The following is a 16,174-nucleotide window of genomic DNA, read 5'->3' on the forward strand; positions in this document are numbered from 1 at the left end:
TTACAAAGAGCTTATAGCAGTCAGTAAGAAAAATGCTGTAACTCCAATAAGAAAAAAAAGGGCAAAAGATATGAAGAGATGCCTCACATAGATGGAAGTACAAATGAATGATATCGATGCATGGAAAAAGTTCTCAGTGTTATTGGTAAATTCTGAAACATCAAACTAAAATAAAAATTAGGTACCGCTTCCACTCTTCACTTCATTGCATATTTTTGAAAAGGATAGTACCCTTTATGGATGAGGTGGTGCTAAAATGAGTTTTACACCACTGAAGCAAGACTAAATGGAGTCAGCACCCCCGAAGGCCTTTTCTCTCTGGTTTTCAAATACAAGCAAACATTAGGTTTCACTAGAGAATAAGGATGCAATAAGCACAGGACAATTGCTGTCTTTGTGACATTAACATTTGGGGATTTTGAGATAATGGGGGATAAGTAAAAATATGTACAATGTTCCTACTTCCCCTAGTAGAAACCCCCGGGTCAGACCTCTCCATGTCTAATCTCCACACATATAAAGTCTAAAAATATAATTTTCTTGCCTGTTATTTTTTTTTTTAAAGGTCTGTTTCTTGGAAACTCCATTAGGTTTTATTTGTCTTTTTTTTTTTTAAGATTTTATTTATTTATTTATTTATTTATTTGAGAGAGCGACAGTGAGAGACGGAGAGAGAGCACATGAGAGGGGGGAGGGTCAGAGGGAGAAGTAGACTCCCTGCCGAGCAGGGAGCCCAATGCGGGACTCGACCCCGGGACTCCAGGATCATGACCTGAGCCGAAGGCAGTCGCTTAACTGACGGAGCCACCCAGGCGCCCCTTGCCTGTTATTTTTTAACAACTTCTATTTTTAGATTATTAGAATGTAATGTATCAAACAATCTTAATTTGAAATCACTTTTCCTTTATTAGGTGGATTTGAGACCTATTCTAAAAAGAACTGAGAGTGTTTTATATTAAATGTACCAAAGCCTTGTTTTGAAATGTTCAAAACATTTAGAATGGGCAGTTTATAATTATCCTAGAAATTGCTTAGTAATAACTATTACATTGGAAAGGGCAAAATCACTTTCTATAAGCGAGGTACAATAATTATCACTAAGGGACTGCCTGACTCAGAGAATGGATGATGGTCTATTAGCTCCTTCAACCTAGTCTCTGCTTTGCCTACGATTGTTCCAGATTTAGAATCAGCCCCGGTGAGCAGTGGCCGAGGGGAATGGGGTCAGTCTATGTGTGCTGAGGAATGTGCTCCGGATAGCAGAGGGGTGGTCAGAGCCTGAGTCTTCCCCTCCAGACAGGTGGTCTTCCTTGGCACTCCCAGCCTCCTCCATAAGCCCTGCATTGCTTGTCACAGAACCTAGCACATAACAGCTTCTTAGATGTACCCAGCACAAGCTTTCAAGAGGAAGAGAGTTTAGAAGTGAACTAGGGTTAGATACGCTGAAGTCATCAAAGCTTTCACTATTCTCTGCTCTTTATTTTTTTTTAAAGATTTTATTTATTTATTGGACAGAGAGAGACAGCAAGAGAGGGAACACAAGCAGGGGGAGAGGGAACACAAGCAGGGGGAGAGGGAGAGGGAGAAGCAGGCTTCCCGCCGAGCAGGGAGCCTGATGTGGGGCTCCATCCCAGGACCCCGGGATCATGACCTGAGCTGAAGGCAGACGCTTAACGACTGAGCCACCCCGGTGCCCCTTTCTCTGCTCTTTAATGCCTCCGTAACAAAATTCTTTTCAATCCAGCAGATATCAGGCACTGACCTATTGTTGCAAAAATAAGAAGTGCAAAATGTATTTTAAGATGAGGATGATAGGAGGGGTGAGACAAGTTCAAAAGCATAGCCCAGTGATATACAAGCATACTTCATTTCAGTTTATTGTGCTTTGCTTTGTTGCACTTTGCAGATACTGCTTTTTTTTTTTTTTTTTAAACAAGGGTTTGTGGCAACCCTGCATCAAGCAAGTCTCTTGGCACCATTTTCCAGCAGCATTTGCTCACTTCGTGTCTCTGTGTCACATTCTGGTTATTCTTGCAATATTTCAAACCTTTTCATTATTATTATTATGCTTGTTATGATGATCTGTGATCAGTGATCTTGGATGTTACTATTTGTAATTGTTTGGGGCACCACGAGCCACACCCATGTAGGATGGGTATGTAATTGGTAAATGTTTCGTGTATGCTGACTGCTTCATTGACTGGCCATCCCCCATCTCTCTCCCTCTCCTTGGGCCTCCCTAGCCCCTGAGACACAGTATTGAAATTAGGGCAGTGGATATCCCAACAATAGCCTCCGAGTGAAAGCAAGAGTCACACATCTCTCACTTGAAATCAAAAGCTAAAAATGCTTAAGCTTAGGGAGGAAGGCACGACAAAAGCCGAGACAGGCTGAAAGCTAGGCCTCTTGCACCAAATAGTTAGCCATGTGAAAGCAAAGGAAAAGAAATTAAAAGTGCTATACTCCAGTGAACACACAAACAATAAGAAAGTGAATCAGCCTTATTGCTGAGATAGAGAAAGTTTGAGTGGTTTGCATAGATTAGACCAGCCACAGCATTCCCTTACGCCAAAGCCTAATCCAGAGCAACGCCCTACCCTCTTCCATTCTGTGAAGACTGAGGAAGCTGCGGAAGAAAAGTTGGAAGCTAGCAGAAGTTAGTTCAGGAGGCTTAAGGAGAGAAGCCATCTTCATAACAGAAGTGCAGGATGAAGCAGCAGGTGCTGATGGTGAAGCTGCACCAAGTCATCCAGAAGATGTAGCTGTGATAATCAACGAAGGTGGCTATGCAAAACAACAGATTTCCAGGATAGACGTGACAGCCTTCTGGATGCCAGCTAGCACTTTCATAGCTAGAGAGGAGAAGTCAGTGCGTGGCTTCAAAGCTTCCAAGGACAGACTGACTCTCTTGTCAGGGGCTCACCGCAGCTGGTGACTTGAAGTTGAAGCCAGTGCTCATTTCCCATTCCGAAAATCCTTGGCTCTTAAGAACGATGCTAAATATACTCAGCCCATGCTGTAGAAATGGAACAACAAATCTTGGATGATAGCACATCTGTTTATAACATGGTTTACTGACTATTTTAAGCCCATTGTTGAGATCTGCTCAGAAAAAAAAAGGGTTTTTTGTTTTTTTTTTTTTCAAAATATTACTGCTCATTAACATTATACCTGCTCACCCAGGAGCTCTACTGGAGACATAAAATGAGATGAATGTTGTTTTTATGCCAGCTAACACAATATCCATTCTGCAGCCTTTGGATCAAGGAATAATTTTGACTTTCAAGTCGTCTTATTTAAGGAATACATTTTTAAGGCTATAACTGCCACAGATAGGTGATTTTTCTGATGGACCTGGAAAACATACAGTTGAAAGCCCTCTGGAAAGGATTCTGCATTCTAGATGCCACTAAGAATGCTCATGATTGACGGGAAGAGGTCTAAATACCAACAGGAACAGGAGTCTGAGAAGTGATTCCAACCCTCATGGATGACTTAGAAAGGAGCTCAAGACTTCAGAGGAGGAAGTGACTGCAGATGTGGTGAAACAGCAAGAGAACTAGAATGAGAAATGGAACCTGACGATGGGAATGAATTGCTACAATCTCATGATCAAACTTGAGTGGATAAGGAGCTCCTTCTTATGGATGAGCAAAGAAAGTGGTTTCTTGAGATGGAATCTACTCCCAGTAAAGATGCTCTGAAGATTTTTGAAATGATAACAAAAGATAGATGGATGGATGGATAGATAAATAGATAGATGGATGGATAGAGAGAATATTACATAACTTTAGTTGATAAAGCAACTTCAGGGTTGGAGAAGATCGACTCCAATTTTGAAAGAAATGCTCCTGTGCGTAAAATGCTGTCAAACAGCATTGTGTGCTACAGAGAAATTGTTCATGAAAGCAAGATTCCGTTGATATGGCAGTCTTCTCTGCTGTCTTATTTTAAGAAATTGCCCAAGCCATGCCAGCGTTGAGCAACCACAACCCTGATCAATCAGCAACCATCAACATCGAGGTCCAGTAATCAAAAGATTATGACTTGCTAAAAGCTCAGATGATGGTTAGCATTTTTTAGCAATAAAGTGTTTTTATTTTTATTTATTATTTTTCAAAGGTCAATAAATATTTAAGGAATTTTACATGTAATTCCTTCCACTGCTAATCACAATAGTGCCTCCAAAGTCCAAATCATAATCTCCAAAATAGCCCTTTTAAAAAGAACCTTTGTTCAGTCCAGATTTGTCACTTTTAGTCAGTCCACAGTTCTTTTCGGCTGAACTTCCTTGATTTCCACCTGAATATGGACCTCACCTGTAATCTTTGGGATCCAATTTTTTTACGGTAGGGCCCTAGGAGTCAAATTGTAGGGAATATATTGATTGCTATTTTGGCAAATGATCTAAACTTATTCTTCCTTAATTGTTTCTAATATTGAAAAGTCTCGTTACTTCCACTCTACTCCATGAGCCTAGAAGAAAATGTTACTTAGTAGCAATACAGTATTTTTAAATTAAGTTATGTACATTGGATTTTTGAGACATAATGCTATTGCATACTTTATAGACTACAATATAGTGTAAACAATCTCTATATCTCGTGGGAAACCAAAATATTTATTTGACTCACTTTATTGCATATTCGCTTTATGACAGTGGTCTGGAACTGAAACCACATTATCTCTGTGATGTGCCCATATAGCTCAGCTAAGAATGTCACATTGAGGACATTCATAGACCAAAAATGGACTTGAAAGAGAAGTTTCCACCCATTGTGTTTGGATGCAAAAAAAAAAAAAAAAAAAGCAAAGAAGGGGATTTTTTTTTTTTTTTCATTTAGCGTTGCTTTTTCTTCCTTGGAAAATCTAGCAGGAAAAAAAAATGTGCCCCTGAGACAAACAGGACTGAAGCACTCACTGATTAGAGGAAATATTTATTCATGTATGAACAGTCAGCTCTGTGCTTTTTTTCTCCTTTTTGAAGAAGGCTTTATTAAACACCTTCTGTGTGCCAGACACTTTGAGTAACAACACAGACACACAGTCCCCATAATGTACTGTGCCAGATGAACCCCTGAGAAAGACCAGGGCTTAGCACACAGCAGATATTAAATGCTGTTTGTTGAATGGAACCAATGGAAGTGGGAACAGCTGATGGGCTGGAGTCTCCTGAAGTGAGAAGACAAATCTTCCCAATGCAGCTGACCCATCCATCCATCTTTGGTTTGTAGTTTCAGAGGGTCCTGCCTCTTTGTCCTTCCAAAAAAGGGTTTTCCTTCCACAAGTTGCTTTTCATTAGAGCTGCCTCTACTCTTCTGGCTCGCAAACAGTCAATCTGCCTGTTCGGAATTGGAATCTCACTTGTTCACTCTTGGCCCTCAAGGTAGGCTACACCAAGGCAGTGCCAATGGCAACTATTGAATGAGGATGTAAGTGAAGATAGAGGAGCATCATTTTGTTGAACCCCTGATTTCACTTGAATAATGATCACTTTTCTTCTCTGAGTCATAAAATTGTTTATTCTTTTAAAATTATTCTGACTAAAGTAATCTGGTACTTTAGTTAGTATTTTGATTAAAGTAATATATGTGGGGGCGCCTGCGTGGCTCAGTTTTTGGGCGGCTGCCTTCGGCTCGGGTCATGGTCCTGGAGTCCCGGAATCGAGTCCCGCATTGGGCTTCCTGCTCAGCGGGGAGTGTGCTTCTCCCTCTGACCCTCCCCCCCCATGCTCTCTCTCATTCTCTCTCTTGAATAAATAAATAAAATCTTAAAAAAAAAAAATAAAGTAATATATGTGCATGGCTAAAAAAAATGCTAAAGGCTTATGGATGATAAATCCCCTTCTCACGTCTTCTGTCCTCATTTGTTAATGTAGTTAAGTCACAATTTTTGGTTAAATTAATTACTGATGTTTATATTATGCCTTTTCTTTTTCTATCTTGATGGATTTTATACCTTACGAATAGTATTCCCTGCAGAACCAGCAGAGCTTTCTACTTTTTTTTTTAAAGATTTTATTTGTCAGAGAGAGAGAGCACAAACAGGGGGAGCGGCAGGCACAGGAAGAAGCAGCCCTGCTGAGCAAGGGGACTTGCCTGATGCAGGACTCAGTCCCAGGACCCTGGGATCATGACCTGAGCCAAAGGCAGACGCTTAACGATGGAGCCACCCAGGTGCTCCCCAGCAGAGCTTTCTAAAGCAGCAGCTAACATTTACTATTTACTATAGACCAGGCACTGTTTTCATGTATTAATTCATGTGACTCTGTGTGTGAGATTAGGTATTGTAGATATTCCCATTTTACCAATGAAGAAATCAGGGCACAGAAAGGATGAGTAACTTGCCCAGGGTCATATGGCTAGGCATTCCAGCTCTAGAAGCTAAGCCTTTAGCCATTATGAATACTTGCTTCTTGAAAAATCCTACCAACTAAGGAAATAAAGATCCTAGGCAAGAATTTGAAGTTGTATCGGGATTTTAAGGCTCAAATTTAGTTAGCCAGGGAGATAAGGATGTTCAATGGGAGGAACCCAAGAGGAACATGTGTATGCCGTAAGGTTAGTAGAGTTGTTTTCTTTTCAGTGGCTTATGTTTGTAAATACTTCTTGGAATGCCTTTCCCAAACTCTCATATTTTCCTGAGCATATCTTAATTGTCTACCAGAGAATCTTCATGCAAATTCTGGATAAAGAGGCAATCCAAAGCGTTCAGTTAAGGTGCCCAGATGTTGGACATTTTTAATATGAGGATATAAGCACAGAATTTTGAAATTGGAACAGTCCTGGAAAACAAGCAATTTATTATCACATACATGTCATTGATCAAAAGAAGACTGGATAAGAAAGTATGAAAGTAGGTGCAAATTTCACCATTTTAGCAAACAACTGTAAGATCCCTTCTTACTAGAAAGAGTAGCATATAATGCATTCTGCATTTCTTCCTTCCCCATCTAATGTATACATTTGTGAAAACTGTTAACTTTTTTTTTTTTTAATAATTCTGGCATTATAAACTCACTCCAGCACTTACCTCCATCTAATGGGCTCATTTTAAAGTCAGTTGCATTGCTTATAAAGGGAACCTGAAGGCAAAGCTTGGGACAGTGGGGCTGGGGCAGTGAGTTGTTGATGATGGAAGAATTGACAGGATCCAGAGAATGGGGTGAGTCCATACTGCCTAAAACATGTGCAGCCAACTGATCCCTTCCTAGCTGTAAAAACTGTAATATTGTGTACACACACACACACACACACACACACACACAATACATACTGTACATCAAAATGAAGCCCAGGGGTGCCTGGGTGGCTCAGTCCTTAAGCGTCTGCCTTCGGCTCAGGTCACGATCCCAGGGTCCTGGGATCGAGCCCCGCATCGGGCTCCCTGCTCAGCAGGAAGCCTGCTTCTCCCTCTCCCACTCCCCCTGCTTGTGTTCCCTCTCTCGCTGTGTCTCTCTCTGTCAAATAAATAAATAAAATCTTTTAAAAAAGAAAAAAATGAAGCCCAGAGATTTTGTGGGAAACTGTGTATCTTCATGCTGGAGCCACCACAAAAACAATCCGGCCCCTCTTCTGGTGCAAGCTGGGGAATAAAATGCTAAAAATATCACCAGCTCATTGCTTTTACCCCAGATCTATTTTGACTAGCACAGCTTGCGACTGTTTACATAGAGAGAAGGGGGGAGCAGGTTCGGAACGGGGTGTCAGCCTTCTGTTCCTGACGTGCATTTTAATAGGCCACCTGACAAGATCAACAGGAAGAAAAGAAAAATTGCAAACAGGTGTGAGGGAGCCAGAGGAAGATGGTCCTGCCCCTCCCTCCTTCTTAATCAAGTTGGCACATTGCTCTGATGCAGGATTCTCTTCTACCGATGGCTGTGCTAATGGCCTCCAGGGTGGGGCTTGACGAATTGGGCCCAGAGTCCCACTTTGATTCCCCTGTGCCTTAAACAAAAGGAAAACGGGATTTTTGTCTGGCTGGTTCACTGTCAGAACCCGAAATGCTCCATTCGTCTGCGCTGAGGCTTGCTGGCGAGTGCAGCTCCTGACAGCGACATCGCCATGGAAATGTGTGACACATTTGTTGATGAGTTGTCTGTTTCCAGATGGACACCTTCATTCCCAACACCAGCCTTTGAGAAATGGAACAGACCTTTTTTTTTTTTTTTTAAGTATTTGCTTTGTGCAAATTGTGGCTTCTCTAAGGGTCTTCCTGGCTTTTTGTTTTGTTTTGTTTTATACCACAACAGATTTTAGGCAGTGTGTTGTGTAAGTAATAATGATAGGTCTGGCTTTGTAGTCATGGCTGTTTGTTTTTTCTTTCTTTGTATTCCGCATCGGCCAGCCAGCCATGGTTGTTAATGACACACTAAAACCTATCCTCTTTTTGAATTGGTGATGATTCTGCCTTGATTTTTTTTTAAAAAAGGCTGTATTTGGGATAATGCTGCTTTGAAAGTCATGTAGCCAATGGGTTTCCCATTTCATTGAAGAAAAATATTAGGAAAATATTAATAGGTTGTCTACTACTTTCAATTCAGTTGTGTTCCCTGGAGGGTAAAAAAGCAAATGAAGACTGAATATTGCTAGACCGCTCAGAGAGTGCGGACAGTGGGCTATGGTGGGTAGGTAGAGAGGAAGGGGCGAGGCAAGGGGGGATCTTCTCTAGGGCAGACCCTTTGCTGTGCAGTGGGCAAAGTACCATCTCAGAAGGTTCTGCTTAAGTCCTAAAATGCTGTGCTTTCCTTCTTATCATCTGAGGGGTAGGATCCTACAGATGGTCATAGAAATCCACCGAAATTATGTTTAAAAAAATGTGTGTGTGTGTGTATTATTTATATTTAAATAGAGACCAGAAGTACTTAAGATCACAGTTTAGTCCAGTGAAATGTTAGTTTATCCAAGTGAACCATGGTTTATAAATATTAACGTCCCAAACTGAAGTTAGGGAGGCTCATAACTTTTATTTTTTTCACCTTTTTTTTATCTCTGTGTAATTATATTGGAGGCATAATTTGTCAATGTCTTTTTCTTGGAAATTAACAAGTGCTTTTTTAACTTCTGAATAAGTAATCCTTAATTAAATGTGTCTATTTTGTTCATTTACTTTCATTTTTTTTCCTCTTAATACAAATTGGAATGTGAAATTCTTTTGTGTTGTGACTGTGGATCGGAGTCCGCTGATTAACTTGTTAATACATTTAGGACTCCGTATTCCTGAAGGGCTCATTACTGTAACCTCACACCAGTCTTTCTAATTTCTTTAGAAAGAAGCAGAATCAATAACTACCTTGAATTGTCAGGTGGAAAAAATAATTGGCTTAGCCATGAACATGGAATCTTTATTCAGATACATGCAAATGTACTACTTTCATAAGGGTGATCATTTTGAGAAACATTTGAACAGTATAATTACTTGGGAAAATGTTACTTTAGCAAACATCTTTGGGGGTAGTGTGTTAAAGGTTATTACATTACAACTTCCCAAACTGAAATGCAAACTCTCTTAGCAATAAACATCTGTCTTTCAGGTAGACCATCATAGGCATTATTCCATGCCATATGCTAGGCAATCGTCAGTTTGTTGATTGGTGAAATTTTCCACTTGCACAATTTCTGTAATTTTTCCAGCAAATTAAAGATGACTCGAAGTCACACCTATTTGGACCTTAGGGTTCCCAAGTCATTTCCTGTTGACAGGAATCTGATGGAAGCGTCACCGTCATTACCAAACTGCTGCCGTGGAGAAGAGCTTTATTCCAGAGTTTGTCCTGTGATGTGTACTGAGATTGAGATTTATTGTACCGTCTCTCTCTGGCTGTTGGGAAGTCTAGATCCCATTACCTAGAGGCCCACTGCCTCTCCAGTCTTGAGTGGTATACCTATTAGCTCCCTTAGATACTGTGGCTCTTCATGCACGTGACTGTACAGAGAGATTAAAGTGTGTGTGTGCAGCGTATGAAGTAATTGAAGACTGTTCCACATTTCATATGGGGCTCACAAATAGGAAAATTTCAGCTCCCTATTGTTTACATCTATTTGTTGATCTATTAAACTCTTTAGTCTTAAGCAATACTTTGTTTCTGCAAAAGAGGGAAATTAAGGTGTGAATGTACTGCTGAAAGTTGCTGCCACAGGCATTTCGAACTAATGTTCTCATGGAGAAAAAGTTTCCTTAGACCATTATGTGATATGCCCTGGTATGTGTGGGTTCTAGATAGTCTTTAGAGGTGGAATACCCTCTGTTTCCTCTGCCGCCATCTGCTCTTGGTGAAAGGACCAGGCAATGCCACGTTCATTAGCTGCCTTCATGGTGCTGAGTTCTTCCCAAAGGGCAGAAGAGAGCACCTCCTAGAAAGAGGCTGGCTAAGCGTATTCCAGATTGTTTCAAATGAACCCCATATAAACGCTGCAGGGAAAAGGCTCTGACAGATTACGCTACTGGGGGCTTTTTTCAGTGACACTTTTCTACCACTGTGAAAAAGTTATAAAATGTCTTTTCTTTTTTTGGTGCTCAGACGAGTATAGGATCAAACCGGTGGAAGAAGTCAAGTACATGAAAAATGGGGCAGAAGAGGAGCAGAAAATAGCAGCCAGGAACCAAGAAAACTTGGTAAGATTGCATTTCTCGTATAAGAATGAATTTTGGTGACACCATTGTAATAAAATCTGCACTGCATGTTTCAACTGTTAACTTACACATTGGCACAAGATTTCTTGAAAATGCTGTTGCTATTTATAGCTTGCCTGGAAGCTGCACGATCACTCCTGTATCCTGTTTGTTCCTGAATAAGCCCTTCTTTAATCTTGATAGAGAACGCTCCCGGCGGGGGCGGGGCGGGGGGGATATGGCAAAATTATTAGCGTCTTAAAATGGTTAAATGTAAAGCAAAAGGCATGAAGTCGGATTGAGATTTATGGGGGGAGGACCAATATATTTTTTTCTTTTTTGTTACACCTCTTTCGCTCTTACGCAGTCAGAATGAACGGCTGAGCTTCATTGTTCTGGACACAGTGTTGTGGATAAAGTTGCCTTTGAGAGGACATGTCTCTATCAAAATAGTCAGCAGTTCACATTCACAGTGTTAAGGGTATTGGGGCTTTTGAGTGAATGTGAGAACGGCCGTGATCTGAAACAGAAAATTAGGAGCCTCTTTCTTTCATGTGAATTGGTATATACTACACCTTAACGTTCCATCTCTGTGAAAACATTTCGTTAATGCCGTATTCGCTGACTTCTTAAAAGATGTGACAAACGGTTAAGAATGTGCATTTATTCCATGTGTTAGAGCAACATTGTTTTTGTATTTTATTTTGGGATTAATTATTTGCTGTGCTTTTCATGTTTGAGTGGATGTATTTTTAAGAAGCTTGAAACGTCATAAAGTGTTTTCCCTTGACTTAAACTCCTTTTTCCATTATGTGCTTTGTTTTTGTTTTTGTGATTTCTGCTACAGCAGAGGGAGTTGGCCAGCGCCCATGAGTATTTCACGCCGTCATTTTCTGTGACACATTAATGGACATCATGGGCTAATTCTTTTCTCCTCTGTTCTTCTCTAAACATCTGATCTACACCTTGAAATACTGAAGTTACCAACAACTGGCTATTTTAGATCATTATAAAAGAGTGGAAATACTCTGCAATAAAATTTTGCTTCATAAATGGGATTTGGATTTTAAGGTATTGCTTGAGTCACAGAGATTCATCATATGTATGGCCTATTTTAACATTAGCTCTTAGATCTAGAAAACAGTAGCTATGACTAATAGTGGGAGTTACTATGATCTGACTTTTTACATGAATTTTTTCTGACTTTGAATAGATAAATAGATGACCCAAGGAGTTGAAGCAGCAGTTGGTATTTTTCTACTTCATTTTACTGAAAATCAGACTTTGTCCTTCTGCTTGATATAATTTCAGCTTGAGTTATAAATCTCACCTTTAATATTTCTGTTGGAGGCTGAAGAGTCTGGCAGTGGTGTTCCTTGGATCTAACGCTAGAGTCCGTCTCTACTTAGCATGCTTGTATCTCTGAAATCGGAAGGGAAGCAACGACATATATCTTACAGCATGTAACATTTTCCTCAGTGTGCCCTTTCATCATATTTAAAGCTGATACCACTTTTTCCTTCTCTCCAATTTCACAGTCTCTCAACTCCTTGGTGCTAATATATTCTTTTCCAACACTTGGTCAGAATGGGCACTAGTGCTTTTCTGTGCAGACTGAATGAAAATTCAAAAGAGAGAAATTTCTGGGTTTTTTGTTCTGTTTTGTTTTGTTTTTTTACTTGTAGACTATCTGTGACAACCCTCATACCCCCTTTCTGCCAACCAATCAGAGTCCACACCACCAACAGGAGTTTTTAAGTGTGTAATGACTTTCGTGGAGAAGGGGGAGTAAGTGGTTATCTTTGATTCTGAGATTTCTAGGCAGCTTCCCAAAATTAAATGATTTTTCAGCTGTCTGCTAGTATATTATGTTTGTCATCTGTTCTGTCCTTTGGGATGCATAATCGAGTGTGGACCATGCATGTTGTTTGAGAAAACTAATAGATCTTCTAAATTTGAAGCTTACATTGAGGTAGATGAAATAGATGTAACAATTCTATTTTTCCATCCATTAATAGAATCTAAAAGACAAGAAGTTCTTGTTTTTAGTATTTTTAGAAGCTTTTTTTTTTCTTTTTACTCTAACTGTTAAAATTAAGGGGCTCAGCAAACTCAATCCAGATACTGTGGCATGCTGGTGACGACCATGGGTTTTGGAGGCAGAAACTGCCTGGGTTCAGATCTCAGCTCTGCCACTTGCTCAGTGTGGGGTCAAGTTACTTCACTTCTCTGCACCTCCTGCCCATCAAGTGGGGAAAAGGCAGGGCCTCAGGGTGCCACGGTGAGGACAGCTTGAGATGAGCATTGTAGGGCTTGGAGTACAAAGCCTGGCACATGATAAGCCCCTAGTATGAGTTAGGCATTATCATATAAAATAAATGGAAAAGAATGTTAGGGTCAGTGTTTCTTTCCTTTTTCTTTTATGTTAATTGGTGAGAGGTTTCTAAATGAATACTTTAGGTTAATGCCAGTATGACATGTATTTTGAAAAATCTTGCTCAGGAACTATGAAGTTATTTAAACAAGTATGTTTCGATCACCTGTTATGGACAAGGCCCTTATTTGTATCAAGAGACATGGCAATACTTAAAGTCACTGTCCTCAAAGAGCTTACAGCAAAGTTTAGAGAACAGTTCAGTTCCAACAAATATTTTATTGATTGCCTCTAGGTACCAGCCTCTGTACTAGACTCTGCAGAAAAACACAAAACAAGGAAACCACTGACTCTTACCTTAAGGTGCTCTATGGTAGTTAACAAGGTGAATACCAAAGGACTATAAATAAAACAGGATTAAATACATAAAGCAATGCATAAATCAATCAGGCAAGCAAGATTGACTCCAAGAAGGCAATACAAAGTGCTGCTGATATCAAAGGAGGCAGAGATCTTGTCTGTTGGGGTGTCTGGACCTACTTCATGAAAGAGCTGTTGTTTGCAATGGGCCTCGGAGGATAGGATGAGGAAGGTTGGCTCAGGCAGAAGTGACAGAGATGGAAAATGCAAGGTATATTTAATGAAAAGCATGTAGTCCTGTTTGGGGAGTAGGAGGGAAGAGAAGGTGTTAGTAGGACAGCAGGGGGAAATTACAACCAAAATGTAGATGGGGTATTATATAGAGCCGTCATGTCCAGCCGAGAGGTCTGAAATGAATTCCATGGATCACAGGGAACCTTTGAAGGTTTCAAGCAAGGCACGGACAGAATGAGATTACGAATGAGGAAAGTTCATAAACTTTCCTCAGTGGGTGTCGTATGGATTGGTGTGGGGAGCCTGGGTTGGAGATCATTTATCATAGCTTTTGCAAGAGACAGTGAGCCTGAAGCAAGATGGTGGCCGAGAGAACAGAAAAGATTTGGACAAAGTTGCAGTAGAAGCAACAAGATTTGATAGCTTGTTATAGATGTCTAAAGAAGGCAGAGGCATCAGAAGATCATGGTAATTCCCATGGCCACTGGGGGAAGAGCACTGGTGGATGTGAGAATAAATAGTGACATCAAACAAAATGGGAAAATCACTTAGGAAGATAGGGTTTGATGAAAACACAAGAGGTTTGTTCCTTCCCTCCTTTTCGTTCACTTGTTATTCATTCTGGCCCACCCTTAAAAACATCACAGTGTAGTCCACAAGAGAGAAAGTGAAGCTGCTGATCACACCGAAATGTAGTGAGTGCAGTTACAGAAAGCCTGTATTGCCAGGGTCCTTAGACACTGTGCTTTGGAGGACTCAGAGGTGCATCAGATGTAAATCTCACCTGCGAGAGCTCACTTTCTGGTAGCAGATAGAAGGCATGAGACTTGAATGACCATAAGAATCCAAGGTACACTGTGAACGTAGAGCTTGGTTTTGAGTAAGCACAGCTGTAGGAACTTGCAGAACATCCATGTGGAGAAATCTAGCAAAGGACAAAAGTGAGGGTGTGGAGCTCAGGAGCATTGCCTGGGACATATTAGGTGTTCAGTATATTTTTGTTTGCTGGAGTGGATGGATGCATGAGTGAATAAGAGTAGTTGGACCTCTAAGTCACAGTAGTTGGCACCTCGTAGTTAGTTGCTCAGTGGTATTTAGATCTCCAGTTGCTCCAGCCCTTTGGCTGTGGTTTCTGTGGGTGTAGGAGATATGTTGGTTTTCTGAGGGTGATGATGAATCCTTTATAGGTCAATCATTTATGTGTTCTCAGTGCAAAGATGTGCATTTGTCCCAATTTTCATCATTGTTAGACATCTGTATATTCCACTTTACTTCTCTCAGACTTTAATTCCTGCTTCAGGAAGGTGATGTGAAATTGTTGCATTGGCTTTGATTATATATAGGTATGTATCAATCTAGATCCTAGCTTTGTTGTTTCTAGCTTTGTAATTTTGGTCAAACGTCTAAAACTTCTGAACTTTGACTTCCTCATGTGGAGCCCAGTAATAACAAAATGATTGAAGTATTAGAAGAAACATAGAAAAATATGTTTAAAATCTTAGCAAAGGGAGGTTTTCTTAAATAAGACATAGAAAGCAAAAGCTTAGAAGACAGAAAAGTAGTTTATTCCATTAGATTAAAATTAAATACTTTTCTGAAACGGAACAACCACAAAAAGGTAGTTCATAGATAGGCAACAGCCTGGGAGAAAATATTTATGACCTCTAAAAGGCAAAAGGTTAATTAATAAGAGATTGATAAAGAATGCTTATAAATAATTAAGAAAAAGATAATCCACGAGAAGAGCAGGTACATGAAATGAACAGAAACAGATGGTTCACCGTAGAGGATATTGGGCAATAAGCATATGAAAAGATGTTCCACATCACTGGTACAATGGATACTCTCTTATCCAACTCGCTGCCTAAGAAGACTCATAAATCCCTCTCTGGAAGATGCTGACTGCAGCCTACAGCGTGCTCACCCGGATGGCTCGTGGTCTTCTCTCCAGAACACCTCTGTGCTTGTGCTGCCTCAGTTAAATGTGTTTTCCAAGAGCCCGTGTGGTGGTTCCCAAACCTGTTTATACTGGTTGAATGTCATTGTAATTATGTAATTTATTAAGTAATATGTAAGCCACTGAAACACAAGTGTGGAAACAGAGCTATTTCATTGAAAATTAAATTAAATGCTTTAGAAAGTCTTGATGAAGGCACATGACTAAAAAGCTTGCTGTTAAATTCAGTTAAATTAATTTCTGCACTCAGATTATTTCACGTCTTTATATTCTCACTTCAGTTAAGAAACCAAACCAGGGGGATCTTAGATGTGCTTTATAAGGGTGTGGTTAGTGCAGGAGGAACACATGGAGCCTCCGCGTGTGGTTCCTTACTTAAGACAGAAGCCTTGTTCCTACGTCAAAAGATGAGAGGGACATGAACATCTATATATTTTAAAATAAAATCATATACTTAATGTATATTTACATCTTTATGTTGCCCTGCTTTAACTCACTTTACCATTTAATTACCAGTCTGGATGGCATTGCCTAATATAACTTTTATTTTAATCAGGGAAATGCAATTTAAACCTGATTCCTTAGACTGGGAAAAATTTGAAGCTTGGTAATACCAGATTTTGGCATGGTTGTAGGAA

The 16,174-nt window shown here is 40.1% G+C and overlaps 1 protein-coding gene across 1 annotated transcript in view; it reads left to right on the top strand.

The window, feature by feature from the left end:
• CUNH1orf21 (chromosome unknown C1orf21 homolog) overlaps window positions 1-16,174 on the top strand; it is a 221,529-nt gene that overhangs the window by 110,490 nt on the left and 94,865 nt on the right. Inside the window, exon 3 of the mRNA XM_028121568.2 lies at window positions 10,520-10,614. Coding sequence (XP_027977369.1) covers window positions 10,520-10,614 — 95 coding nt within the window. The remainder of the gene's footprint in view (window positions 1-10,519; window positions 10,615-16,174) is intronic.

The sequence above is a fragment of the Eumetopias jubatus genome, unplaced genomic scaffold (assembly GCF_037043125.1).
Source record: "Eumetopias jubatus isolate StellerSeaLion01/CBP00866 unplaced genomic scaffold, mEumJub1_p1.0 scaffold_12, whole genome shotgun sequence".
Lineage (NCBI taxonomy): Eukaryota > Metazoa > Chordata > Mammalia > Carnivora > Otariidae > Eumetopias > Eumetopias jubatus.